Source organism: Nanorana parkeri, unplaced genomic scaffold (genome assembly GCF_000935625.1).
Source record: "Nanorana parkeri isolate BGI_ZX_2015 unplaced genomic scaffold, ASM93562v1 scaffold2030, whole genome shotgun sequence".
Taxonomy (NCBI): Eukaryota; Metazoa; Chordata; class Amphibia; order Anura; family Dicroglossidae; genus Nanorana; species Nanorana parkeri.
In genome coordinates, this window is record NW_017308298.1 from 90,761 (window position 1) to 118,669 (window position 27,909).

General features: G+C 41.9%; 1 protein-coding gene across 1 annotated transcript in view; it reads left to right on the forward strand.

The window, feature by feature from the left end:
* The window catches only part of ICE1 (interactor of little elongation complex ELL subunit 1), a 42,726-nt gene that overhangs the window by 7,936 nt on the left and 6,881 nt on the right, over window positions 1-27,909 (forward strand). The window contains exons 2-4 of the mRNA XM_018572431.1: window positions 17,429-17,597; window positions 22,986-23,146; window positions 25,956-26,146. Of these exons, the coding sequence (XP_018427933.1) occupies window positions 17,429-17,597; window positions 22,986-23,146; window positions 25,956-26,146 (521 nt within the window). The remainder of the gene's footprint in view (window positions 1-17,428; window positions 17,598-22,985; window positions 23,147-25,955; window positions 26,147-27,909) is intronic.

Sequence of the window (27,909 nt, forward strand, 5' to 3'; positions counted from 1 at the left end):
GGGTCTCCCAGGATCCCCTTCATCAGGCAAACAAGTGATGACTTGTTTGCCTGATGAAGGGGATCCTGGGAGACCCTGAAATGTTGTACTTAGTGTTTGACTATGCAACAAGTACTTGAATAAATAGACGTACTGGGTTTGCTTTGGAGTGCCGGTGTCCATCTTTTCCACTTGTATACTTTGGCGGGAGCCACCCGTTGACACTAGTTGCACCCACCTCTTATCTGATGGAGCAGCAGTTCTGAGTACGATTAAGGGGACTAATGTGAAGTGGGGAATGCCACTTTATTTTTGTTTTTGCTTGGGGTCCCCCCCTCCTTGAAATCCATACCACAGACTAGACATGTGCGATTCGTTCGGAATCGAAATTCGGACGAATTTTCGGACATTCGAATGTATCCGAATTACAGACATAACGAATGCAAACGAATCCGAATTTCCATTTCCGAAATTCGGTAGCGGTAGTTCGAACGTTCGTTTCGTTTTCTTTTCTTATTCGTTTCTTATTCGTTTCGTTCGTTGGAGCAAAGTGACATTAGAGAAGGAGAAAAATATTTTTTCCCCCCTCAAATGTCACGAACGAAACGAATAAGAACAGAAAACGAAACGAACGTTCGACCTACCGCTACCGAATTTCGTCCGAATTCCGAATCCGAATTGACTTTCACACCCGAATCCCGAAAAACGAAATAACACAAATCCGAATTTAAAACGAAACTAAACTAAACAAATTTTTTGGCAGTGCACATGTCTACCACAGACCCTTATCTCATATAAGGGTTTGGTATGGATTTTAGAGGAACCACATGTTTTTTTTACATTCATGGCTTTTACATTTTAGATTGGGGCGCCTCGAGAATTTGCATACTTTAAGTATTCAATGACTAAGAAAAAGTTGAGAAACGCTGATCTAACTTTATGCATGGCCCAAAACTGTGTTCAGAGTACCAACTGCTCCTTTGTCAGTAATAGCTGAAATTTGGCTATGTACAATAATATGATACATGAGCTATGAAAAAAAATGATGTAAAGCTGTGTATGGACTTGATCTGCGAAATTGAAATGTATAAATATATTATGCAATGAGGAATAATTCAAATGCATGCAGCTGTGAGTGGGCTGTGAATATCTTCTTATAACACTAAGAAGAATTAGATTAAGAACATTTTAACAAGTTAACATTTTGGTCTTGCCCCTCCCCTTTCCAGGCCATATTCCATATAGGGTTACCACTGGTAAAAGAAGACTTGTTGCCAATGTAATAGTAAAGCAGTATACGCTTTTGTTTGTAAAAAAATATATATGGCAATTTGATTGTGACATAGTCCAGTAATATAGGAAAATATTATTTATTATGGGTAAGTTTCTATGAATCAGTTAAATTAGGTTGGTCATAGTTACATAGTTAGGTTGAAAAAAGACAAATGTCCATCGAGTTCAACCTACAGAGATATGAAAAAAAAAAAAGCCTAAACAGACCGCTATGCCGACAACTACCCCCTGTTGATTCAGAGGAAGGAAAAAAACTCTATAAAGCATAGTTCAATTTGCTCCAACAGGGGAAAAAAAATCCTTCTTGATCCCATAAGTCAATCGGATATTCCCTGGATCAACAATCTTTGATGCTTAATATACCTATAAGAACTCAATATCCAGTAATATTCTGTGCATTTAGGATTACATCCAGATTTATTTATTTTTTAACAATTAACTGGTTGTGCTTTTTACCCAGTGTGATGATTACCTTTATGTCATATACATACATATACAGTACTGTTTAGGCAGGTGTGAAAAAATGCTGTAAAGTAAGAATGCTTTCAGAAATAAAAGTGTTAATAGTTTGTTTTTATCAATTAACAAAATGGAAAAGTGAATGAACAGAAGAAAAATTCAAATCACTTTTTGGGGTGACCACCCTTTGCCTCCAAAACAGCATTAATTCTTCTAAGTACACTTGCACACTGGTGCACAGATCTAAGTGCAGCATAAAAGTGACTGTTTAATAAAGGTTAAAAGTAATGCACTTACAGGATATTTAACCACCTCCCATCCATGGTCGTTCCTGAATGGCCGGACGGGAGCCTTATAGGAGCTGGAGGGCGTCTTAAGACGTCCTTACCCTCCCCCCCCCAGTCGTTCGCGTCGCCCAGCGCGCACACGAGTGGGGAAACTGTCAGAAATGAAAACAGCCAGCGATGGCTGTTTTCTCTAGACTTCTCTAGAGACGCCCGATCGCTTGTAGTAGGTGCGGGTGTGCACGCCAAGTACAACCCACCCACCGCCTCTGTCGTTGCAGCTGCCGGTCCCGAGATCCACTGGGAAACATAAACAATCGATCTATTTGCGCAAGTTGATGACTTCTGTTTTATGTTCAACTTAACACAGTTTTTTAAGGGACTCGGCAGGTAGGTTGTTCCAAACATCTTGAAGAACTAACCACAGATCGTCTGTGGATTTAGGCTGCCTCAAATCCTTCTGTTTCTTCATGTAATCCCAGACAGACTCAATGATGTTGAGATCAGAGCTCTGTAGGGGCCAAACCATCACTTCCAGGACTCTTTGTTCTTCTTTACGCTGGAGATAGTCCTTAATGACTGTTAGAAAATATTTATTTAATGATGCTTACGATTTAAGCGTCATAAGGTGATTATAATCTTCATCAAAGAATGTCCAGTTGTTGAATTAAAAACTTGTGACTTTAATTGTATAGCATAAAGTCAACAGCATGCAACAGCATGCAATGATATAGCAAAAGTGAATATACAAATAGATAGTTCAAAATATATATAGTTCTTAGTTAATGCTGAGCTTAAAAGTATATCACCTCATGTCTGCTTGTCTCTCAGGCTTGAGAAGGTTTCAGACAAAAATAGTCTTTCTTAGCAGGTGGAAAAACAAAGTATTTTCTTCAAATGATGCGTGTCTCCCCTCGTGTGTCGTGTGAGATGTAATGCAATGTAGTGTAGTCCTCCTTGTGATGTAGTGCTCACGCTTATATTACAAAATCGACGTTAACTATTGGTTAATCATATACTTTGTACTATTCTAAACTCATTTTGGCGTCACGACTTCTATACTTTATATGGCTTGACCAAAACTACTTAAGTCATCAAGATTTCTAATGTCTTTCTACAAACCTATCTTAAAATACAGATAGCCTTCTTTTGACATGTTTGAACAGCTGCTAACTCTTACAGTTCTCTCAAATTCTAACATAGCTTCAGATTTCAAGGACAAACCTATCTGTTTCAAAGTCATGCATTCATAAGCACGAGGTCTGTTTAAAAAAAAATTATATATATAATGTGTATGGGCCCATTCTTTAATTCCTATTAAGCCAAATCAAATTTGAATCTAAGTATTTTACAATGACATTGGCTGTATGTTTGGGGTTGTTGTCCTGCTGCAGAATAAATTTGGGGCCAATCACACGCCTCCCTGGTGGTATGGTATGATGGATAAGTATCTACTTGTATTTGTCAGCATTGAGGCCACCATTAATCCTGACTAAATCTCCAACTCCATTTGTAGAAATGCAGCCCCAGACTTGCAAGGATCCTCCACCATGCTTCACTGTTGCCTGCAGACACTTGTTATTGTACCGCTCTCCAGCCCTTCTGCTAACAAACTGCCTCCTGCTACAGCTAAATATTTAAAATTTTGACTCATCAGTCCAGAGCACCTGCTGCCATTTTTCTGCACCCCCACTCCCTATGTTTTCTTGCATAGTTGAGTTGCTTAGCCTTGTTTCCACGTCAAAGGTGCGGCTTTTTGTCCGCAATTCTTCCATGAAGACCACTTCTGGCCAGACTTCTTCAGAGAGTAGATGGGTGTACCTCTGTCCCACCCACTTGTTTCTGCCGGTTTGGTGCTGATGGCACTGCAGGACGTCTTCCGATGTCGAAGGGAAGTAAGCATGATGTGTCTTTTCATCTGCTGCATTAAGTTTCCTTGGCCGACCACTGCGTCTACAGTTCTCAACGTTGCCCGTTTCTTTGTGCTTCTTCAAAAGAGCTTGAACAGCACATCTTGGAACCCCAGTCTGCTTTGAAATTTTTGCCTGGTAGAGACCTTGCTGATGCAGTATAACTACCGTGTGTCTTGTTGCTGTGCTCAGTCTTGCCATGGTGTATGACCTGTGACATGAAATTGTCTTCCACAACCTCACCTTAGTAGCAGAGTTTGGTTGTTCCTCATCCAGTTTTAAGCTTCCTACACAGCTGTTTTTCTTTTTTAATGACTGTTTCAACCTTCCTATGAAATTGATGATCATTAGCACCTGCTTGGTATAATTGGTCAAGCATATATCTGACTGCTATCCTGCAAAATCCCTGACTTTGTGGAAGTGTAAGAATTGATGCTGGCTTGAAGCCGAAGGGTAGTCACACCAAATATTGATTTGATTTAGATTTTTCTTCTGTTCGATCACAAACAACATCTGGGGGGAGGTGGAGAAAGGAGGCCCATTTCTGTATATGCGTGGGGTAGGAGATGGATGTTGATGTATCATATTCCCGAAGGACACTATATATAGATGATAGTGAGAGTTTGATGGGTGAGGGTTGAAGCAATCTGATGGGCAGGTTGGGACCAGTGGATACAGTGCTAGCAGGAAGATTGTGGCGGACAAAATTACTAATCTGATAGTATGCGAGTAAATGAGTGGGGGGAAACCCATATTTTTGTTGAAGTATATTAAAAGAGAGTCATGTACCCTGAGACGATAAAACATGTTGGAGCGTTAAGCCTTTACCTTTCCATAGGGAGAATATTTTAGAGGAGGCACCTTGTGGAAATCCCGGGGTCGAGGTCAACGGCATAAGTGGGGATACAGACCCCTGTAGTCCAAAAAGCTTACGACACTCTCTTCAGGTGATCAGAGTGTCTTTAAAAAGAATATTATGTTTAATGTTGATAGGAAGTAAGTGTAGGGGAGTGTGTATAATACCCGAAAGGGACCATGGGGATACCGCTGAATGTTCCAACACATTGTTGGAATAGTGATGGGTGTTAAATAACCAATCTCTGACATGTCGATTATAGACATGCTAAGTTGTAAATCCGAATATTCGGTAAATTGATACCCAATTGAAGATTGGGTTTGTAAAGTTTATGTAGGGCTATACGATGTTTTTTGCCCCTCCAAATAAATTTTAGGAAGGCATCTGTAAAAGTTTTATTATCTTTATGTTTGAGCAAGACAGGCAAAATTTGCATAAGATATAAAAGGCGCGGGAAGCTAATCCTAATGAGGTGACCTCTGCCTAAAAAGGACAAAGGCAGATCTCGCCAGGTTTGTAAATCTTTAGTTATACTCCTGGATGATTGGTAAAATGTTCAAAGAGTATAGGTTAGTGGTGGTGGGAGGGATATGAATACCCAAGTAGGTAATACATTGAGTTTTTACTTGTAAACCAAAATTTTTAAGCCAATGGGAATCTGCAGCAGAGGATTGTCCGTTAATAAACATAATTTCGCTCTTGTCTAGGTTAATTTTCAAACCCGAAAATCGACCATATAAGGTAATATGTTCAAAAATAGTGGGTAGCTGCGAACGAGGGTCAATCAAAACAATGTCATCTGCAAACATTGCCAATTTGAACTCTTCTTTGCCTATGGGAATGCCCGCAAAAACCCTGGGTGAACACAAGGAGCGAGACAAAGGTTCTAGTGCAATGTTAAAAAGTAATGGGGATAAAGGACACCCCTGGCGTGTACCTTTTTGTAATGTGAACGAAGAGGAAAGCATCGTAGAGGTATAAATTTGGGCAGAAGGAGAAGAGTACATAGTGGAGACAAAATTTAGAAAAGAGCCAGAAAAACCCATCTTCATCATTTACCTTAATGAGCCAATGCCAATTAACATTATCAAAGGCCTTCTCCGTGTCCAATGATAAAAGAGCGACCGGACGCTGAGAAGGACCCGATAATCGAATATGTTCCATGGCTCAAACAATTTTTCTGACATTTAAAATCGCAGAGCGACCTGTTACAAAACCTGACTGATTTTCTCCTATAAGGCAGGGTAGAATCTATCTATCATTATCTATCTGCCATTATTTTGGACAGAAATGTTGCATCCTGATTTGAGCAACGAGATTGGCCTATATGAGCCAGCTGAAAGCAGATCTTTGCCTTTTTTTGGTAGTAATCGTATGTAAGCTTGGTTAAAGGTAGGTGGGTAAACCGAGGTGGTGAGAATGTGATTAAAGAGCGGTGTGAGAACATGGGGTGCTTCTTCCATGAGGATTTTATAAAATTCACTAGATAGACCATCCGGACCAGGGGCCTTGGCTTTGGATGATTTTTTAATAATATTTTGAATTTCCTGTATAGTAATCTCTCTAAGTGAAAGGAGGTCGTCTTCCGACAGAGAAGGCAGATCCCCCGACTGGAGGAAATCCTCACCCCCTGTAGGATCAGAAAAGTTAGCCGTGTACAGTAATTGGTAATAATCCCGAAAAATCTTAGCTACGGCAGTGGCATCACAATGGATATTACCTCCCGAATCGGATAAACGAGTTACATGGGATGAAAGTTTTTGACCCTTAGCTAAATTAGCCAACAATTTGCCGGATTTATTACCAAATTAAAAAAAAAAACAAGATCCTTGTCTGATCTAATTTGGCGTTCAGGGAGTTGGAGCCAGTGGTAACATTGCTGTTTATCTAATAACCAAAGCGTTCTACACACATCAGAAGGGTTAGATTTAAAAGCAAGGTAGGATTTTCTGACCTGCCAATTTCTTTTTAACCGCTGCATATGCCAAGATTCTACCCCTAAGTACTGCCTTTGCTGTTTCCCAAAACAGAATAGGGTTAGAAAGATGTTGCAAGTTGTCAGTGTAATACTCATGCCACCACGATTTAAGGTTTGTGCAAAAGCCCTTGTCAGACATTAGATAATTTGGAGACCTCCATATCACAGGTGGTGTGGAACATGTCAGACCCTGCAAGGACAAAGCAATCGGTGCATGGTCTGATATCACCATATCCTCAATAGAAATTGACTCAATTTTATGAATAGTTGACGGTGCAGCCAGGAATAAGTATATGCGCGAAAACTATGATGAACATGAGGATAATGCGTATAATCTCTATCTAGAAGGTGATAGTAGCGCCAAGCATCCTCGAGCCCACTCGCTGAAAGCATAGTTGAAAAATGTTTGTCTTTGGGATTCCATGTAAGGCGTGAATTATCATCTCGTCGGCGATCTTCCGAGGGAGATAGCACCGCATTAAAGTCTCCACCCATCAGAAAGAAGGAATTAGGTTGTTGGGATGTAGCTTTGGATAAAAGGAAATCGCAAAAATGTTTGTCTGAATTGGGCCCATACACATTTAAAATATCAAAATGCCTGGTGCCAATACGTAGGGAGATGAAGGACCAGCGACCGTCCTGCATGTCGTGTTGTTGCTGAAGAACATCACAAGGGAGCGATTTATTAATAAGAGTAACCACTCCAGCTTTCCGTCCAGAGGCAGAAGCACCACATGCAAACCCAACCCAAGATTTATTCATGCGTTGAATGTCCTTGCCGGAAAGATGAGTTTCCTGAAGAAGAGCTGTATCAGCCCGTAGCTTCTGAAGGTGACGTAGGATTTTGGACCATTTGTGTGGCGATCTCAGACCTTTTACATTCCATGAAATTAAGTTCAAGGGGGTCCCATGAGAATATTGAAGAAGGAGGCATCCAGAGATGAAAAAAATACAAACAAAGATGGAAAGGAGGACCCCTGGTCGATCCAATGTCAGCAATTCCTTCAGGGAAGAGTAAATTTAAACAAAGAGTGATAGAGTCGTGCGAGAATAGGGTGGAAAGGGGTGCCCTGTGCTGAATCCCCTGTGTATTCCAAACGAGAGTGATCTGGTTCAAATGCAAAAAACAAAAATAGGAATAATAAACAAAACACTGCAAGTAGCAGTAACCTGCAAGCAAGGAAAATTCTTGTAGTTGACCTTTTTTCCTGTGAGAGCGAACATAGGAAGAAGATGGTTGACCGAGCCCTGAACATATAGGACACCTCCATTATGTCTTCCTCAGAAAGCCGCAAAAAACGCAGTTGAAGGATTTAAATCTGACACTCTATCCGTCCCGCCTAAGTAAAGATATGGAGCAAAAACAGAAATCAATCCGTGGGATCTATAGACATGTTCAAGAGTTGGCATCTGACCTCTTTTTTTCTAGTTGGACTCTTGATGGGCGAGCCAGATCCTGTTTCTACTGTGCGTTGAAGGAAGATTCTGGCATTATCAGGTGATGCAAAAGACGTAACTGTACCATCTTGGCCGGTGATACGTAAAGTTGCTGGATATGCTAAAGCAAACTTCACTCTACGCTGTACCAGAATTTGGCACACATCCTGGAAAGCTTTCCTACGTTTGGAGAGGTCAGCTGAATAATCAGCAAACAAGAGGAGTTTGTGTCCTTCCGCCACAAGATTCCGCTCGGTACGATATGTTTGGAACAACTGATGTTTGTCCGCAAAGTTTAAATAGCGTACAATGACTGGTCTCGGGCGAGCATCATCCCTGGGTGCGCCTAATCTATGTGCCCGTTCCACTGCAAATGAACGAGAGAGACCTAGGGCTCGAGGGATGGTGTCAGCGCAGAATCTTGCAAGATCACTAGGCTTCACAGATTCAGGTCATCTAATTTGTCAGCGAGCAGTAACATCTTATTTGACGCTTTAATGTATGCTTGTGTAACTTGGGAATCACTTTCCAAATTGTTAATACGCTGTTCCGCTTTTGTCAGTTGGGTATGATGTGACTCTAAGGTGGCAGCCATTTTGCCCATTTGTAATGTTATGGCATCCTCTATAATATTGGCAATATCATGTTTCAGGTGGGAGGCCACCTCTGAAGCCAATTTGCTATAATCAATGCCACACGAATTTTGAGAAAGAATAGTCGCACCAGCCGAATCTTCGGGTGCACTGTACGTCATAGGCTCAGCTGGCGCCATTTTGTGGGCCGCGCCGCCGCTGTCACTGATCTCCTGTAATGAGCGTCTGGCCATGGACGGGCGAGAGATGAATATATCCATAGGAGATTACGAATTTCAGCAGGTGTCAGCAGCGGTAACGAAATGGCCAGATGAGAAGTGTCTGATGTAGATCCAAGTCGTTGCGGGACGGAGAGCTGTGGAGACGCTTTTACCTCATCAGTCGCCGGAACCGGAAGTCTGAAAGCATTCTCACTTTACAGCATTTTTTCCACACCTGCCTAAAACGTTTGCACAGGAGTGTGTGTGTTCGTGTGTATGGCATGCCCCATACTATACCATACCATAACATAAACACTGTATTGCTGTATTGACTATATTAATATAGAAATTTCTGGTTAGATGAGATTTCATGTTAGTTGAATACCAGATAACTGAGAATGTAGTGTGTGTGCGCATGTGTATGATTGATTGATATATCATACACACACATTGTGTGCGTGTTTATATATAAGTATGCACCAACAGATTTGTCGGAAAACCTTTTTACTTTCGTTTCAGAATCAACATTTTCTATGGGACACTATACTACAAAATACTCCCACAAATGCGGGCCATTGATTGCAACTAAGATTTGTTAATTTTCACACACAAAATAGTATTTTTCCTAACAAATTAATTCAAGACCATGTTGCAAAAATAAATACACCCCAATGAAAGTCATAAGAGCAAAGCTAAATTTTAGACAACAAAATCCTAATTAACAAGAATTCAACTACAGGTGAGTATAATTATTAAACAGGTGTCCAGCAGACAGTTGATTATAAAAGGGCATTACTTAACAAAGAACACCCCTTGCCATTTAATGCTGTCAGCATTGGCACCACATAGATGAAAAAATGCCACAAGGCCTGAGAAAGAAAATAATTTCTTTACACAAGAAAGGTGAAGGCTACAAGAAGATCAGCAAAGCTTTACTTATCAGTCCGAATACTGTAGCAAAAGTGATACAAAAATGTAACAAAGATGGCACTGCAACCATCTCACAGAGAGGTCCAGGCTGTCCACGAAAGATAACACCTCAACAGGGACGTCTTCTGATGAGAAGGGTTAAAGAAAATCACCATGCAAGTTCACTGCAGTTAGCTAAAGTAGTAGAAATCCAAACTGGTGTGATTGCTTCCCATGACACAATACGGCGTACACTGCAGAGGAATGGCATGCATGGGTGTCGTCCACGAAGGAAGCCTCTCCTAAAGCCCATGCACAAAAAAACCCTCCTACAATTTGCCAGGGCCCATGCTGAAAAAGAAGATGGCTACTGGGACTCTACTCTGGAGTGATGAGACCAAGATCAATGTTTTTGGAACTGATGGCTTCAAAACTGTATGGCGTTGCAAAAGTGAGGCGTACAAAGAAAAATACATGGTGCCCACAGTGAAACATGGTGGTGGCAGTGTCCTTCTGTGGGGTTGCATGAGTGCTGTTGGTGTTGGGGAGCTGCATTTCATTGATGGTATCATGATTTCACAGATGTACTGCTCTATATTGAAAGAGAAGATGCTACCATCACTCGGTGCCCTTGGTCATCGTGCACTTTTCAAACATAACAGTGATCCAAAACACACATCTAAGGCCACTGTTGCATTTCTGAAGAAGAATAGGGTGGAATTGATTCAGTGGCCAAGTATGTCTCCTGATCCAAACACAATCAAACACCTATGGGGAATTCTTTTTTTTTTTTTCCAAAACATTTTCTTTTATTTTCCAATTAAATACAATAACAGTCAATTGTACATATTCTTTGGCACAATTAATCAAGTACATTCAATTTACTTCCTATGGTCACATATCGCTACCATCTATTACAATCATGTTGAAATTTGAGAGCATATCTTTCGCTAATTTGACCAGACACGTGTATTAGACTGCGTTTTTTCTCCGCATCCTCCAACTCATATCCCCTCTGTCATACCCCACTAGGATGTGAGAGGGGATCTAGCGCAGAAAAAGAAAAAAGAGTGACCTGTCCTAAACCCATTCAGCGTAACACCTCTTGTGAACAGTAAAGAGACCCCTATTTGCCCCAGTCAGAAGCTGTAAATAGCTAGACTAAGCTCTCGTAGATCTGCTGGTCTTGGATTGAAAACCGTCCCTACTAGATCACCATTTTATCCCTCAAGCCCTTGTAGCATGTACCCAATCTCTAGGTTTCTTGGGTTGGGGATAATAGGATGTTGACATCTCGTCAGCGTTGGTGAAAATAGGTCATGTAGCAACAACGTCTTTCGCACCATTTAGCTTTTCAAATATAGCACTGGCTGTATATTTAAATGGAGCTAGAAATTTATCTTTTTCCGCTTGCGTGAAGACTATATTAATATATGGTAGCCACCTGTCATAAAAGGAAGCGGTTTTCTTATCATCTGTCAATAACATTTCTGCGTCTAGTTTTTCCAAATGGAGTAGGAGGTCTGCGCGCAAGACCTGAACTGTAGGAGGATTAGGGGCCAGCCATTCTCTCAGGATGCCTCTCCTAGCTGCCAGCAGGGCAATACTGATCCAATGTCTTTGGGGTCTATTAAAGTCAGCAGGTTTATCCCAGAAATTGAACAGGATCAAGAGAACTTCCATCGGAATCTGATGTCCCACTACCAATGTAATGAAGTCCACTACCTTGGCCCAGAATGTCCGTATCACTGGGCATTTCCATAAGCAGTGGAAGAGGGAGACCGCTTTTAGCTTGCATTTGGGGCAATGGTCCAAGTAGTCCTTGGCTGTGCCCTGTTTGCGTTTAATTTTAAATGCATAGTACGCTCTATGTATAATTTTGGATTGCGTTTCCCTCCACTGCTCATTAACCATTGCTTTACAAGTAGTGCGATAACCTGTGATAAATTTTTCAACTATCTGTTCTGTGGGGATATCTTCCTGCCATTCCACCATGTTCGAGTCGGACAGAGGATGTACATGAGCTTGCCTCAGGTGTGAATAAATATCTGAGATAGACTTCTTTCCCTCTGAGAGAATCCTGTCCATAAGTGAGCTTACAGAGGAAAGGGGACGTGCATAGTTCAATTTTTTTATATGTGCTGTAACCTGTGCGAAGTAAAGATACTGTAGTCTCGTGGGGCGATTTGATATTTGGCTCTAAATTCAGGGAAAGTGAGCACATTTCCAGTTTCCTTAGATATGACATGCATGAATTTAGAGATCCCCTTGGTTTCCCATATGCCATAAGATCTATATTCCTCTCCCTGTGGGAATGCAGGGTTCCCCTTAATGTGGAGATGTTGAGAGAAATATGGGTTTAATTTCGCTATCTTGTGAGCCTTCCTCCATGCCACTACTGAGTCTCTTATGAGAACATTTGTACGAAGGAGAGCAGGAATAGTGGAAAACGAGCTGTGTAGCAGAGAGGATAGCCTCCAAGGATGAGCCATTTCCGCCTCCAGTTGAAAGTTGGAATAGTACGATGTTGAGCCTATCCAGTCCGCTGAGTGTCTGAGGAGACAACTCAAGTTATATAATCTAGTGTTGGGGAAGGCCATACCTCCCTCGCTCCTGGGCAGGAATCATTTTCGTAAGGCTATCCTTGCCCTTTTCCCTTGCCAAATAAAGGCGGAGAAATTTTTATTAAGGGATGTGACATCCTTGTTTAGGAGAAGGGGTAGAGTTTGCATCGGGTATAATAGCTTGGCAAAGGATATCATTTTGATTAAATGTATTCTGCCAAAGAGCGAGAGAGGGAGGCCCTGCCATGCCACCAGCTTCTTTCTGATTTTATCAAAGAGCGGGGGATAGTTAAGAGTATAAAGTGAAGATGGAGTGGTGCCTATGTGTAGGCCAAGGTATACAATGGATCCCTTGGCAACATTGAATATAGTGGAGTGGCCTACCGTGGTCGGCGCTCGTGAGGTGAGCGGTAGTATGGTTGATTTGGATGCGCTTATGGTCAGGCCTGAAAATTTTTGGTATGTTTGGAACGTGGCATGAATGATAGGAATGTAGCTGGACGGATTGCTGGAAAATAGTATGATGTCATCTGCAAACAACATTATTTTAAGTCGTGTTTTTTGGAAGGGGATCCCGTGGATGTCTGGAGTGCCCTGAAAGTATAATGACAGCGGCTCCAATGCCAGGTTGAACAACAACGGAGACAGCAGGCAGCCCTGTCTGGACCCCCTTAGTAAGGGGAAGCGGTTAGAGATGTTCCCAGGTGTACAAATACGAGCGCAGGGGGAGGCGTACATTGCTGCCAGAAAAGCAGTGAACCTGCCTGAAAACCCCATCTCATCAAGCACTCTATATAGCCAGGAGAATTGTATGCTATCAAAAGCCTTTTCGGCGTCTATAGAAATGAGGGCGAGAGATGCTTCTGTATGACCTTTGGCGTGCTCTAGAACTGATAGTAATTTGCGTACATTGGCTACCGCTGACCTGCCTTTAACCTCTTGCCGTCCGCCCGTAGTAAAAAAACGGACGGACGGCACTGCAGCATCTGCGGGTTGCCGTCTCGAGACAGCAATTTTTTTCTGCTCGCGCGCGCCCCCTAGCGGGCACGCACGGGCAGAAAAGAATACTTGGGCTGGGGATATCAAGCGTGGTACAAACCTTGCATGTCTATCTGCTATGATTTTTGATATCAGCTTTGCATCTGCATTTATCAATGATATCGGTCTATAGGAGCCAGGAAGAGTCAAATCCCTGTCTCTTTTGGGCAGTAGTTTTTATATACGATTCCGAGCCTGACTTCATATATTCTCCTCCCTTCCACATGCTATTAAAAACCCAGAGGAGGACAGGGGAGACTTCCTCCTGGAGCAATTTATATAATTCATTCGAATACCCATCTGGGCCTGGAGATTTACCATTTGGAGGAGATTTTAATAGCCTTCTGAATTTCCTCCAGGGAAATGTCCTCATTTCTTCGCTGTGGATTTTGGGTATCGAAAGCGACTTCAAAAAGAGGTCGCCTAAGCCCTTGTGCACATGTGTCGCCGAATACAATTGACTATAGAATTTCCCGAATATTTGATTAATGCGTTTCGGGTCGGAGGTGGTAGTCCCCTATTCTGACCGTATATAGATGTTATGTGTAGCCTGGAGTTGCGTTGTCTGACCAGGTTAGCCATCATTTTTCCAGATTTATTTCCAAATTTGTGGAATTTTAATTTAGAGTGTGTGTGATTAGTATAGATGTTGTTGGGTGTTACACCATTAAAAGTCTAGCTTTGCTTTGGTCCACGCTTCCCTGTGTTCTTCAGAGCCCGATAATGAATATTGTATCTGAGCTAGGCGAAGGGACAAACTAGCTTTAAGGAATTGGGCCCTGGCTTTCCTCTTTCTGGCAGCAACGTACGTACGTCTCCGTTGCCAAGAAGTAGTCCAGCCTGGCAAAGGAGGTGTGGACTGAAGAATAATGTGTGTACTCACGTTCCACTGCCCCTCCAGACATCCATGAGATTGGCATTGGTTGACAGGTCATGTAAAGGAGTGTGATGGAGAGGTCCTGAGCCCATGTTGAGGTTTGCTTTGCCCGTTCTATCCTCCTTCAGAACCATGACGGAATTCAAATCGCCCCCTATAAGTTTATGCGGATTATCATCTTGTAATATCCATTAAGTGATCTCCTAGAAATAGGTGGCTGTCGGCGCATTCGGAAAATATACATTTTATAATGATATTATTTTATGTATCCTAAGTTAAACCCTCAGTTTGCGCCCTTCTTGGTCTGCATCTACCTGATCCACTTTGTAATTTAGAGATTTATTAAACAATATAGCTACCCCGGCCCTTCTTCCCACTGCAGGGGAACTGATGATTTCTCCTACCCACATTTTTTGTAATCTACCTATATCCTCCCTAGATAGATGGGTTTGCTGCAGCAACACTATGTCCGCTTTCATCTTTTTGAGATGGCGGAGGACCATCATGCGCTTGGCCGTGGATCTCAAGCCATTGATATTCCAGGAGATCACTCTCATGTTAGGTTGCGGACTAACTGGAAGAAATCAAAGGAAAACATATACAAAATTAATATCATAGACCTTGACAAAATGACAAGAATGGTCATATTCGCTAGGTAGAATGAATTTCGCCCCCCTGGTAACGTTGGCTCGGAAGCCCATTGTACCTCACAGACTATAGAAACAGAAACATTGCATGTTTTCTTATTAACTGTTAGCGTTGAGAACCTATGAGACATAGGTGCATAAATCCTGACTGTGTTGGCCAGTGGTCGTCGGTCAACAGGACCATGACCCTGGGTTTCCAAAGAACAAAACATTAAAACCAAAAAAAAAACACGTAAAACAGTAATATACATTTCGTGACTTCGCTTTTTTCCCTCTATAGCCCTACAGAGTGAGCTAATGTACTTCCGCTTGTCAGTGGGCATAAACCCAGGTAATGTTTTAGTGGTTTGAAAATTAACCCTGATCTCAGTCCTGGCGAGAAAATAGTTGCTACCGCATTTCTAGTACTTAGTGTAGCTGTATTTGTCTCGGCGTACCGCCTGCACCGTCAAATAAGGCAACGTTATGCTTGACCACCTGCGGTAACATGAACAGTCACTAGATGGTGGTGTTGCTGCTTCCTATCACAGGGAGTAAGGGAGTTGGTTCCCGTCGAAGAAGAAAGATGGGGGCGAGGAGGATTTTTGGATCAACCAAATTTGTAGTGCCCTTTTGATCCTAGCCCCACATAGGGGCAGAAAGGGTTGCCGTTGGTTAAGTCTTTTCCTTTCTCCACATGCTCCCCCCGATATAAGTAAATCCGACGTACCTTTGGTATGTACATATGTGATTGCAAGCGCCCCAATTCAGGGTGAGTCGGTGGGCGTCATCTGTAACCGTACTGCTGATTTCCTTGCTGGGGTGGTGGTGCGTTGAGGGAGAGGAGACCGTCCGCTCGACTTGAATGCTTCAGGCGGTTCCAGTTTCTCCACGAAGTTGATTGCAGCCTCGGGGTCCTGGAATACATGGGGAGATCCAGCCTCCGTTTGGAAGCGAAGAGTCGCCGGGTAGGCCAGAGTAAATCTGCCCCTTTTTTTGGTATAGGATAGAGCATACCCTATTAAACGCTTTTCGTTTCCTGGTGACTTCCGCTGAGTAGTCCGCAAAGATGAGAAGGCGATGTCCATCCAAATGTAGTTCTTTTTTGGCGCGAAATGCTTGCATGACCGCCAAGCGATCAGTATAATCCAGGTAACGAGCTATTATAGGGCGCGGACCCTTCCTCTCATGGTTAGGAGGTCCCACCTTGCATCCTGGGTCAAGGCCCAGGAGATCCGGGATGTTATTTGCGCAAATAGATGCCAGCATCGATGGTCGGTAGGACTCCGGTAGGTCTACAATCCTTATATTGTTTCCGACGAGAACGGTTCTCAAGGTCATCTACCTTGTCCAGTAGAAGTTGGACCTGTTTAGTAGTGGATTGCAGGTGGGATGTCCAGGAATCCGCTCCTTCCTCCAGGGTCGCAATCCGGGATTCTGCCTCGGTAATCCTTTGGGCCTGGTGTAGCAGATCCTGTCGTAGGGATTGTATGCCCTTGGCCACCGCCTTGTTGACGGCGTCCTGTATAGTAGGACGGAGCAACTTGGCCACTTACGCTGCTATCAGGTCAGATAGAGCCGACATGTCTTCATCCGAGGAGGCGCTGATATCCCACATGTCCGGAGTGGTGGCCATCTTGAGCTGTGACTGGGGTCGTTTGCCCCGGACAGGGGTGTTCTTGCTGCGCGGACCGGTTCTGCGTTTAGCGAGGAACTTGTCCATGCTCCTGGAGGTGCAGTCGCTGTTGCCGGGAGCAGAACGGTTCGTGTGAGTTGCTGGGGTAAGATTTTATATCGGGTTTAGCCCTGGCTGTGCGGGAGCTCCTCACTCTGCGACCGCTACATCAGGCGCCGGAACCGGAAGTCCCTGGGGAATTCTAAAGAGACAAGTTGAGCATCACTCTCCATCCAGCATCCAGGCTCTAAAAGAGGTCGTTCTTGAGCAATGGAAAAAGATAGATGTTGCAATATGTCGCCAACTTGTTCATTCCATGCCTAGAAGACTTGGTGCTGTCCTTACAAGGGAGGTCCCTGTGTCATGTGTTTTTGGGGTATTATATTTTAATGTTTATTATAAAGTGGAGTTTATCATTGTTTATGTCATTTTGTATATCAGTGTATATGGGTGATATTAAAGTAAATGGGCACGAGCCAACGTTGATCGGACTAAGGGATTAAATATTCGCTTCATGTAAGGTTTTGTACTTTTCGTGGTTGCAACATAAAACAAATTTAATGAGTATTGTTACATTTTTTGTTTAGATATTGTCCATTTTGTGCATCACATCTCTCCCTATACTTATAAATCCCCTCACGCAAAGTGTCTTTGTGACTTCCAAAAAGACTGGGGCTTTTGTTAGCTAGCGATGTATATTTTTATTTGTTATATAACTTTTATGGGTTTTTTTTTCCTATCTTCATTTAGAGTTTAGCAGACCGTTTTCTTCAAGTTATTTTAAAAAAAATCAAAACTGGCAAGAAATCAATGTCAACAACATATCTCCAGGCCCTTTGTAGAGTCTATGTGGGATTGTGTCGTCAGCTCGGGGATATTGAAAGAGCACGTATTCTCTGTTATAGCATACTTAAAGAAGGTACACTTGTATGTTTACTATATCAAAATACTGTCTACGGTGTTAATGTGGTGTTTTTTTCGTTTTTTTTTTCATATATATACGGCAATATCTTTTTTTTAAAGCAGACCTTACACTTCAGTCTTTAAAGAAGGTCCCATATTAGAACCCAATATACCAGGACGTCATATGAGGATAAGATAGTGTAACTCAGGGCTCAACATTTTCTAAGTCCTGAGCTACTAGCCAGGCCTTAAGAGTTACTAGCCACCAGTTGCCCCACCTAACCCTTACCCTGGCCCGGCCTTAACTCTGCCCCTAAACACACCCTCTTAAATAATCTTATGATAATTCTTATCTTATGATAGTTGCCGCTTGTAAATGGCAAATTAGGGATTCCTGCTGCAGGAAAACGCAAGTTCCTGACACAGGAATCTGTAATCAGACCTGAAATATACTGTAGGTGTGAATGGGGCCTAATATACACTTACACTAAAGGTGTCCATACACCTGCTGATTATCGTACGATAATCGCGGGTGATCCTGCAATCGTACGATAATCGGCAGGTGTATGGGCAGCGTGTGACCGCTTCTACTGTAAGGTCGCACAACTTTCGTCTTCTAAGCACGCTGGAAAACCTGCCAAAAATTGTACGATTTTTGGTGGGTCGGTGGCGTGGTCGGAAGACGAACTGCCCACTCAGCACTGCAATCATCGGAAGCCCGCCCCTCAGCGGGGAGGGCTTGCGATGATCGCAAGTACGATCTGCCTGTCCAAGCTGGGCAGATCGTACGAGATTTTAATGACCTTACAACCACCGCATAACGAAAGTCGTGCGATGGTTGTAAGGTGTATGGGCAGCTTAGAACACAATAATACACTTCTCAACGTTACACCACCACCCCCCCAAGGTACGCGGCCTGCGACCGTGTGCCTGACATGTCAGCTGTCTGCGGGTCACATAGTACGGGCTCGCGGGCCAGAGTTGGCCTGCGGACCGGTACTCGGAGACCCAAATTTCCACTCGCCCGCCAGCAGGCGAGTGGAAATTTTGAGCCCTGGTGTAGCTCATAGCATGAAATGTTAAAAGGTTGGTCATTGAAAACACCAATGAGTTAGGACTAAGGAAAGAACAGATAGTTACATGCATGATAAAGTGTAAGAAGAGAAGAAATAAGGCACAAAAAACAACATAAACACATAACCATAAAGCAGACCTCCCCCAGCAGCAGGAAAGACCAATCAAACATAGCATCTCTGCCTGATAACACTATGAGGCAGAAACTAGGGTCTGAGAAAACATGGTGGTTTATTTGGCTTAATAAACAAATTCAGTCTAATAAAACCAAGTTTTATTGATCTTCTCCACCATCCCCTTCCTAGACGCAATCAGATCCTCCATGTGCCAAATATCATTCACCTTGGTCAGCCACATAGCTATATTGGGTGTGGGGGGATTGTTTCCACAATGCTGGGGCACAGGTTTTCCTTATCTTTTGGGAGACCTAGTCCTAGATACCTTGTTGGTGCAGGGTCATTGGAGGAATCCAATCTCTGGAGCTCTGAGCGATTTGGCTGAACCTACAATGCTGGCTCCTCCTGGCTGTAGGGTCATCCAACCAGATTGTATTGGATCAAGCATGAATCAAAGGACTTGTCACAGCAAGACCAGTTACAAGCAACGATCTTAGCCAGAACTGTGCGTTACAGCCTTGCCCACTCTTTACATCTCAAAGGTAAATGACTGGCAGGCAGATTTCTTCTTCCATAAGGGCTTGGATTAGAGGGACTATGCCCAGAGGTTTTCCAGGACTTTTGTCACAGCTGGGGGACGACAAATGAAAACCTTCTGGTATTCTCAAACTGACTGGACAGATTTGTCTCGAGATATAGGTTCCTGATGTGGGAGCGGCATATGCTCTGGTAACTCTGTGGGATCTGTACAGCCAGATCTATACCTTTCCTCCTCTATAACCCCTTTCTGATCTGCTCAGTAGGTTTGAGATAGAGGGCATTCCGGTGATCCTCAGAGTTCCAGATTGGCTCAGGCGACTGTTGTACTCTGACCTGCCAGACTACTGCTGGATGCTCTGTTTTTCTTCTAGATGGCCTAGATCTTTATTCCCATACACTGATTTAGCATCCTCATTCACATTCCCAGTTTTTTCCATCCTTGCGCTGCTATTTGAAGAGAAAGGCTGATGCCTCTCTAGAGCTCTCACTTTTTGAAAGAACCCCCCCTGCCAGCCAAGACTGAACTGACTTCTTTCATTGTCCATGCTCAAGGGGTATATGTTGTGCCACTTAATTTGCGCTCAGCTGTAAGCCTTCTAGTTCCCCTACACTAACAGGATAACACAATATTTAGACAACCCACTACAGATTTTCTTTTCTCCCCTGTCTCAGGGCTCTCTAGGAATACTTTCACTATTTAATGTGTAGTTCCGCTTTTACTATCAAATTTGAGAAAACCGCACTATAGGTTTGTCATGAGTTCCCATTCACGCAGCATAAATAAAAACATTTTTATTTTTTTTTTAAAACAGGCTTCTTGCAGCTTAGCTGTTTATTTGGTGAAGACCTTTGTGCAGATTCCAAGCTAGGCTTAGCCGTTTTAAAGTGAAAGTAGGGGCTCAAACGGGACAAACTGAGCCTTTTCTCATTAACGTTCAGTGCTTTTAAGTCTTTAACATTTTGTTAGGACAGACTGTTTAATTTTATTTTAAAGTTGGCAATGAAATCTGCCAGAACCTCACATACATGGTTAATTGCGTAAACATACCTTCCCCCAACCTCCTGCTTAACAAAACATACACGGAGGAAGCCAGCTATGATTTTTAAGCAACTATAAAGCACTTTTAAAAAAAAATTACTGTTTACATTTTTAAGTTATTTAATTTGAATGGGAACAAATAGAAATTAGGTGTTATCTCAATTTGGCTGCAAAAGTGGAAATACACTTTAAATGTACATTTTACAGCATTGATATCAACCTCTAATGCTTACCCAGTCTATATTAACATCTCTCACTGGCCAGGTTTCTTAAGTGTTTAGACAACAAGCAATCCTAACGCCATATACTCTAATAGCCAGTTAGTATAATTATTAGGAAATGTATTGAATGAGGTAGTTTGGTGTTACAGAATAATCCCACTTTAGTTTACATTAGTACAGCTGTGTTTAGCATTCACATGTTGAATTTAGCTCTAGCAAGCAGGAGGCAGCATAGATTCAGCCACACCATGTTAGTAGCAGACACATTTTTCACTGCACAAGAAAGATTAGGTCACATGACACATAGAACAATTGGGTCCCAGAGAATGTGGTAGAAGGGGAGTAATTAATAAGGTAAAGTCTACATGGGAACTTGTCTGTACCAATACATGAAACAGTAGTGTATTTTGGTTTTGTGCTGCCATAGGCAAGACTAAACTCGGCCACCCCCCACCAATCTAAATTTCCCCCACTCCTTTCTTTTTAAGACATTTTCCTTAACCTGTGAGCTGCTGAATACAGCGCACATGCTTTTATCTTCTGCTTCTGACGGGTTGCGCTATTAGCAATGCAGAATACCACTAGCTATAGAGGACTACAAATCCCAGTAATACATTATTTAGCAATGCAGAATAATATAAAGCTACATACTGTGTTGCTCAGGGGTGGCGACCTGATGTCTCTTTAGGGACTCAGGTGGGCTGTGCGGGCTCACCAGAGGTCCGAAAGGCCTTGTGGGTGGGTGCGGGCAACAGGGTTCCACAGGAAGAAGATGTGCGGCCGGCCCTGTAAACAGGCACCACGAAGTCCCCAGAAGGCTGCTGTGTGGTACACAGCGTGCACGGAACCATACGTCAGCTGTCTGTGTTTAAAATTGTATCGGCAATTAGTATGGAGGCATTTTCACGAGTAAGGGTACTCGTGAAAATGCCCAGTATCGCCACCGATATAGATACCAGTATCGGTGCTGATACCGGTAATGGCAGGTGAGGCTCTGCCTCACTGGTTTGGGGGGGGCTTTTTAGAGTGCAGCTCAATGCAAATGCCTTGTTTGCCTTGCAGCAGATACGCCCCTGGCATGAAATCTGTCCATCCTGGTCCGGTGAGTACTCGAGGGAAAGGCTAATGCCTAGCCTATGACATACCCTTCAATATCATCAGCCAAACGCATTTATGTAACAATCTAGATATTCAAAACTCTAGATTTTCCAGTCGGCAGTGTCATTATTTTGCTATACCAAGCTCACTTGCAGCAAGGTAACCTAGAGTATCTCTTGCTTGTTCCCAGATCTCCCACACAGCTCTCTACAAGGTTAAAAGAGCTGAGGAGAAGACCATAACAACCAGGCATATAGTCTGGCTGACATTTTATTCCAGTATCATAATGACAAAAGGCCCTTTGTGGAAATATAAAAATTGCTTCGATCCATAAGGTGCTGGAGCTGAAGTGGATAATATGTATTTTACATGCCCTACTATTCATTTCTATTGAAGATGCAATTTCCACTACTGATGGCAAAATTAAAAACACACAATACAAAAACGCATAAAATGTTAACGCTCCTTGCCCTTTCGATGCAGTTAGGAACACTCCTAAAGGGCAGAGGTATCATCAGACCCTTCAACCCTTTCGCTGCCAAGCCCTCCGGAACATTTTTCAAATCAGCTGGCCAAGCCATTTTTGAATTTTCTGCAATTTTTTCCTATTGGTTTGATTTTCAACTGCTGCGTTGCTAGCGTTTGTAAAAGACCCCCCAAACCATATATTTTCTGAAAGCGCAGGCCCGGTAGAATAAAAAGATGGTGATACTAAATTTGTAGGCCCTGCGATAATTGCGCAAATGTTTCTCAAATTAATATTAAACCGATAAAAATACACAATTCAATTGTTAAAACACACCAAAATCAGTATCCGTGCACAAAAAAAATAATTTTCTGACTAAATCTAAAAGATAAAACTGTATTGAGTTAATAAATAACAAATATTAGCAAATTTGTAATTGCGCCTTTTTGCGAAAAGGTAAAAAAATGAAGGTATGCAAAACTGTAAATAATCGACTTATGTAAAAAATTGTTTTGGTGTTTGTGTTGTGATAAAATGATACAGGTGTATATTTAATTGCAACACAAGGAACGTACGTCCTTGGCAGCGAAAGGGTTAAAAATGTATTCTCGGCGCTGCACAATGTTATGACTGCATACTTTCAATTTGTGTTCCTTGTTGCGGGGCTTGCATGCCCTATTTCTGTTCTCTTATTGATTGTAACCTTTATGTGAAAACAAAAATTATAAAAACCAAATAAAACCTTTGTGAAAGAAAAATGTATTCTCGGTCATACAGTACATGGTTGATGTGAAACACGACCTAGGTTTAAAAAATTGTTTGCTTTATTTTCTTATCTGTCTTTGTTTAGATTTTCCAGACCCTGATAGATTGCTACTATTTATTGTGAGTTCATGGAATGATATCATTTCTACACACGGCGTTGTCAGTAAAGCAATACAGGCTGTATTGAAGAACTTGGCAAAAGATGATGTTGGCTCCTGTCTGAGTGCCTACCTTAACTGGGAAAAGGCAAGTTAATTGCTCATACTGGAACACTTGCGAGTTTGTCTTTATGGTATGGTGTTCCTTTTACAGCTACATTGTCTCCAGACATGGATAAAGCTATGCAGCTGATTTATAAAAATAAATAAATACAAGAGTTGGAGGAACTCAAGGAATTGTAAAAATAACTGCTTGTTTTTCTCTAGAGGCTGGAAAAAAGAAGATATACATGCTTACATAGTATTTGGGGTTGAATAAAGACATACGTCCATCAAGTCCAACCTATATAGGTCAGTTGTGCTTTTTTTTTATTTATTTTTTACATTTTTATTTAATTTTTTTTTTACATTTTTCTATTTATTTTTTAATACTTTTTTATTTTTATTTTTTTACTGTTGGGGGGGCTGCGGCGAAATATCTGGGGGATAATAGACCCCTGACATTTCCCTTTTGAAATAGAAAAATAAATTGAGAAAACATAAGTCCTCAATTTCTTTTTCTGCAGCCCCAGCACTCAATGAATGAGAAGCCTCAGTACAGAGGCTTCTCATTCATTCACAAACTAATGATAGTAAAAATATTTTACTATCATTAGTTTCTGAATGGGGAGGAGCCTCTGTAGTGAGTGCTAGTCCCCATTCATAAATTATTACCAAATAGTCCTTAATTATACCTTCTAACAGTTTACAAACTACCGATGTTAGACTGACCGGCCTATAGTTCCCTGGTTGGCATCTAGCCCCCTTTTTGAATATTGGAACTACCGTAGCACTCCGCCAATCACATGGTACCCTACCAGTCACTATGGATTCCTTAAAAATTAGGAATAATGGTCTTGTTATAACCTGGCTTAATTCCTTAAGTACCTTGGGGTGAAGGTTATCTGGTCCAACTGCTTTATTTGCATATACTCACCTCATACTCGGTCCTGCGGCGGTCAGTGCTCACATCTCTGCCCCCCTCCTCTCCGAACATGGATTGTCCCTCGGCGTCCTCACGTCTAATGCACCTGCATTAGACTTGATAGTGTCACAAGTTCTTAGACCACTGGAGCCTGAGAGAGAAGAGGCTGCACTCTAGTTTCCTCATGGGGACCTGGATGCACAGCATTCTATATTCTCTAAATGCTGCTAAACTGCATGCACCTAAAAATAAAAGTAAATGCGCAGTTTGAATGGCACCATTAAAAATCATTATATACTTTTATAAATGCATATTTGTTAAGATCAGTGTAAATGAGGCCAAACACAAGACTTGCTGAATCCCTGAATCCAAATTTGCTTATGCCTTGCAGCACAGGGGGTTTCTGCTTCAAATCCCGCTCAGGACACTATCTGCAAGGAGTTTGCATGTTCTCCCTGTGCTTGTGTTGGTTTCCTCCATGTGTTTCAGCTTCCTCTCACATGCCAAAGACATACATGCTGGTAGTAAAATTGGCTCCTGTCTAAATCGGCCCTTGTATGTATGCATGTGAGATAGGAACCTTAGATTGTAAGCTCATTGAAGGCAGTGACTGATGTTAATATATGTACTATGAAAAGTGCTGTGTAAATTTGTCTGCGCTATATACAGTTGTGTGAAAAAGCGTTGGCCCCTTTCCTGATTTTTCATTGTTTTGCACGTTTGTCACACTTTAATATTTCAGATCATCAAACAAATTTAAATATTAGTCAAAGATAACACAAGTAAACACAACATGCAGTTTTTAAAGGAAGGTTTTTATTATTAAGGGAAAACAAAATCCAAACCCACTGGGTCCTGTGTGAAAAAGTGTTCAGGCCAGATTACTGCCACGCCTGTTCGCAATCATGATGTGCCGATAGGCTTCCTGATTGGCTAGGAAGGCAGCTTCACTTCTTGGTAAGCAGCCTGGCTTCCTAATCAATCAGGAAGCTGGGCGGCACGTCATTACTCACAAACCTGGCTTCCTGATTGGTTAGGAAGCCAGGCTGCCTCATCTACTTTCTTGATGAGGAAGTGAGTAATAAATTGGACAGAGGAATGGCTGTGGATATAGTATACTTGGACTTTGCAAAAGCGTTTGACAAAATTACCCACATGTGGCTAATGTATAAATTAAGGTCAGTAGGTATAGAGTATTAAATCTGTAATTGGATGGAAAACTGGCTTAAAGACTATATTCAGAGAGTGGTGATCAATGATTCATACTCTGAATGGTGTGAGGTTGTTAGTGGTATCCCCCAAGGTTCAGTGCTGGGCCCCTTACTGTTTATCTAATCTATTTACAGTTGTGTGAAAAAGTGTTGGCCCCCCTCCTGATTTTTCATTGTTTTGCACGTTTGTCACACTTTATTGTTTTTTAGATCATCAAACAAATTTTAATATTAGTCAAAGATAACACTAGTAAACAAAACATGCAGTTTTTAAAGGAAGGTGTCATTCAAACTGCGCATTTACTTTTATTTTTAGGTGCATGCAGTTTAGCTGCATTTAGAGAATATAGAATGCTGTGTTATCTTTAACTAATATTTTAATTTGTTTGATGATCTAAAAAACAATAAAGTGTGACAAACGTGCAAAACAATGAAAAATCAGGAGGGGGGCCAACACTTTTTCACACAACTGTAAATACCTGTAATAAATCAATAAGTGAAAATGGCTTAAGCTTAACTGGTTAAACAACAGTTTACCCCTCATTATCCCCCTAGTTATTCCTATTTAGTCTTCTAGCTTTTGTTTCTTTTATTATTATTACTTTCTTTCTTAAATTTTGATTTATCAATGCATTGGTTCCAAAATTAAACTTTCACTTTAACCTAGTCACTTATGTACATCCCTTTTTACAAATTCGTGTAAAATGTCTCCTGTTTTGCAGACCCCACCCATGAATGTAAGTTTACTGCTGTCCAGTGTTTTAATGGCAGTACAACTTTTCCCTGATGGGAAGTTTCAGCAGAGTGAGAAGTATGGAGAAGACTTAACAGATAGCATTTGGGAATATGTCTTTGCAGTTGATTTGCTGTGCAGCCACCGTAAATGGGTTTGGACACATGATAAGATCATAAGGTAACAGTGCATTTAAATCAATTCTCTTTTGAAAAGTGTACAGTTTACTTAGGCGTCACCCTTAGATGACGATAATGAAACTTTGTGATATTACCTTCTTTTTTTTTTTCTTTCTTTTTTTTTTTAATTCTCCTGGTGAGATTCACCTTTTTTTTCCTTCCTATTTGATTTTTTTTTAAATTTGATGTATCGCAGCCCCGCCCCTCCTGTTTCACAGGTGTCTCATTTGCCAAGCAGGTGGCCAGGAATTGAGCTGTGCTGGTTGCGTTCATTGATGTGCACACACGGCACTGGACAAGCCACGCCCCTTTCCCTGCCTTCCTCTTTTCACAGTATCTTGACAGGCAGGTGCAGCAGCCTATTGCTCCCCTGCCTTTCTCTCAACCGGGGACACATTGCAGATCTGGGAGGTCGTGGCGGTGCATGTGGAGTGTAGGTGTTTGGAGGATGGGGGCATAGAAAGGTAGCGGGATATTTTTTACCTTACTTTTTTTACTTCAATTTCTATCACCCACCTACAAAATACAAATAACTTTATCTCAACCATTTCACATGCCCCCCATCGTCCTTGATATATAACTTGTCCATAGAACCTTTTGCGGAAGCGATGAGCTCAAATACCCTAATATAAAGATTCACCATTGTTTAACAAACCCACAAGATCTACTCGTTTTGCTGATGACGTTTTTCCTTATGCTTACGAATCCGGTGTTTTCTCTGGCTGAAGATTCCCGTGTTATACAAACGGTTGCTCAGGTGTCCTACTACAAAGTAAATATTGCTCTTGGATATGGGGCTTGGGGCTGAGACCAGGTAAATCCTAAAACCCCAAACTTCATATCAATGGTCTACTTCAGGACTTTCATACCTGGGGATTATTCTCACTAGCTCTCTATCTGACCTATTCTCCCATTTTCTTTCCTAGACAAATTTAAAAAAGACTTGAAAGAAATGGGCAAACATACACTGTCATGGTCAGCTAGATTGGCCTTGTTTAAATGCTGATATTACCCCAAATTCTATACCTTTTTAGAACCCTCCCCATTATTGTCCCCTCATAGTATTTTAGATCCCTACATTCTTGCCTCAAAGACTTTATCTGGCAACAGAAAAGGGCACGGTGTTCCCACTAGATACTTCTTAAAAATAGAACCATGGGAGGTATGGGATATATCGATTTTAGAGATTACTATTTGGCTGCTATATTAACACATCTTAGGGGCTAGTTTAATTCCCCTAATGATAAACAATGGTTCTATATTGAATGTAAACTAGTTGCCGGCAATGATCTCTACCCCTGCGACTGCCCTATCGCCTCCCATCCAAGCATCTGTCCTGGCTTGGAAAACATTAATCTCAATCATATTCTCCCACTCCCCTCTAATGCCTGTCCCTATACCATTGAAATCATTGGAACCTTTAATACCTCATCTCTCGTTACAATGTTGGATGAGATGGCATTCACACTCTCCAAGACATTTTGGAGGGACACTTCCTTAACCCGTTGCCCAAGATTTCCTCCCAATTTCACTTTCCTAGTACGGAATACTACAAATACCTCACCTCCGTATGTACATCAAATTACTGTTTATTAAACTTCCACTCAAAGTAAAGTCCTATTTTATGTCCTCTGACGTGCAATCCAAGGGAATATCGCTTTTTTACTCCCTTCTTCAAGATACACTAAGCTTTCTTAAAGACAATGCTATTTTGGCCTGGGAATGAGACTTTGGTACATCTTACTCTGAATCCCATTGGTTACT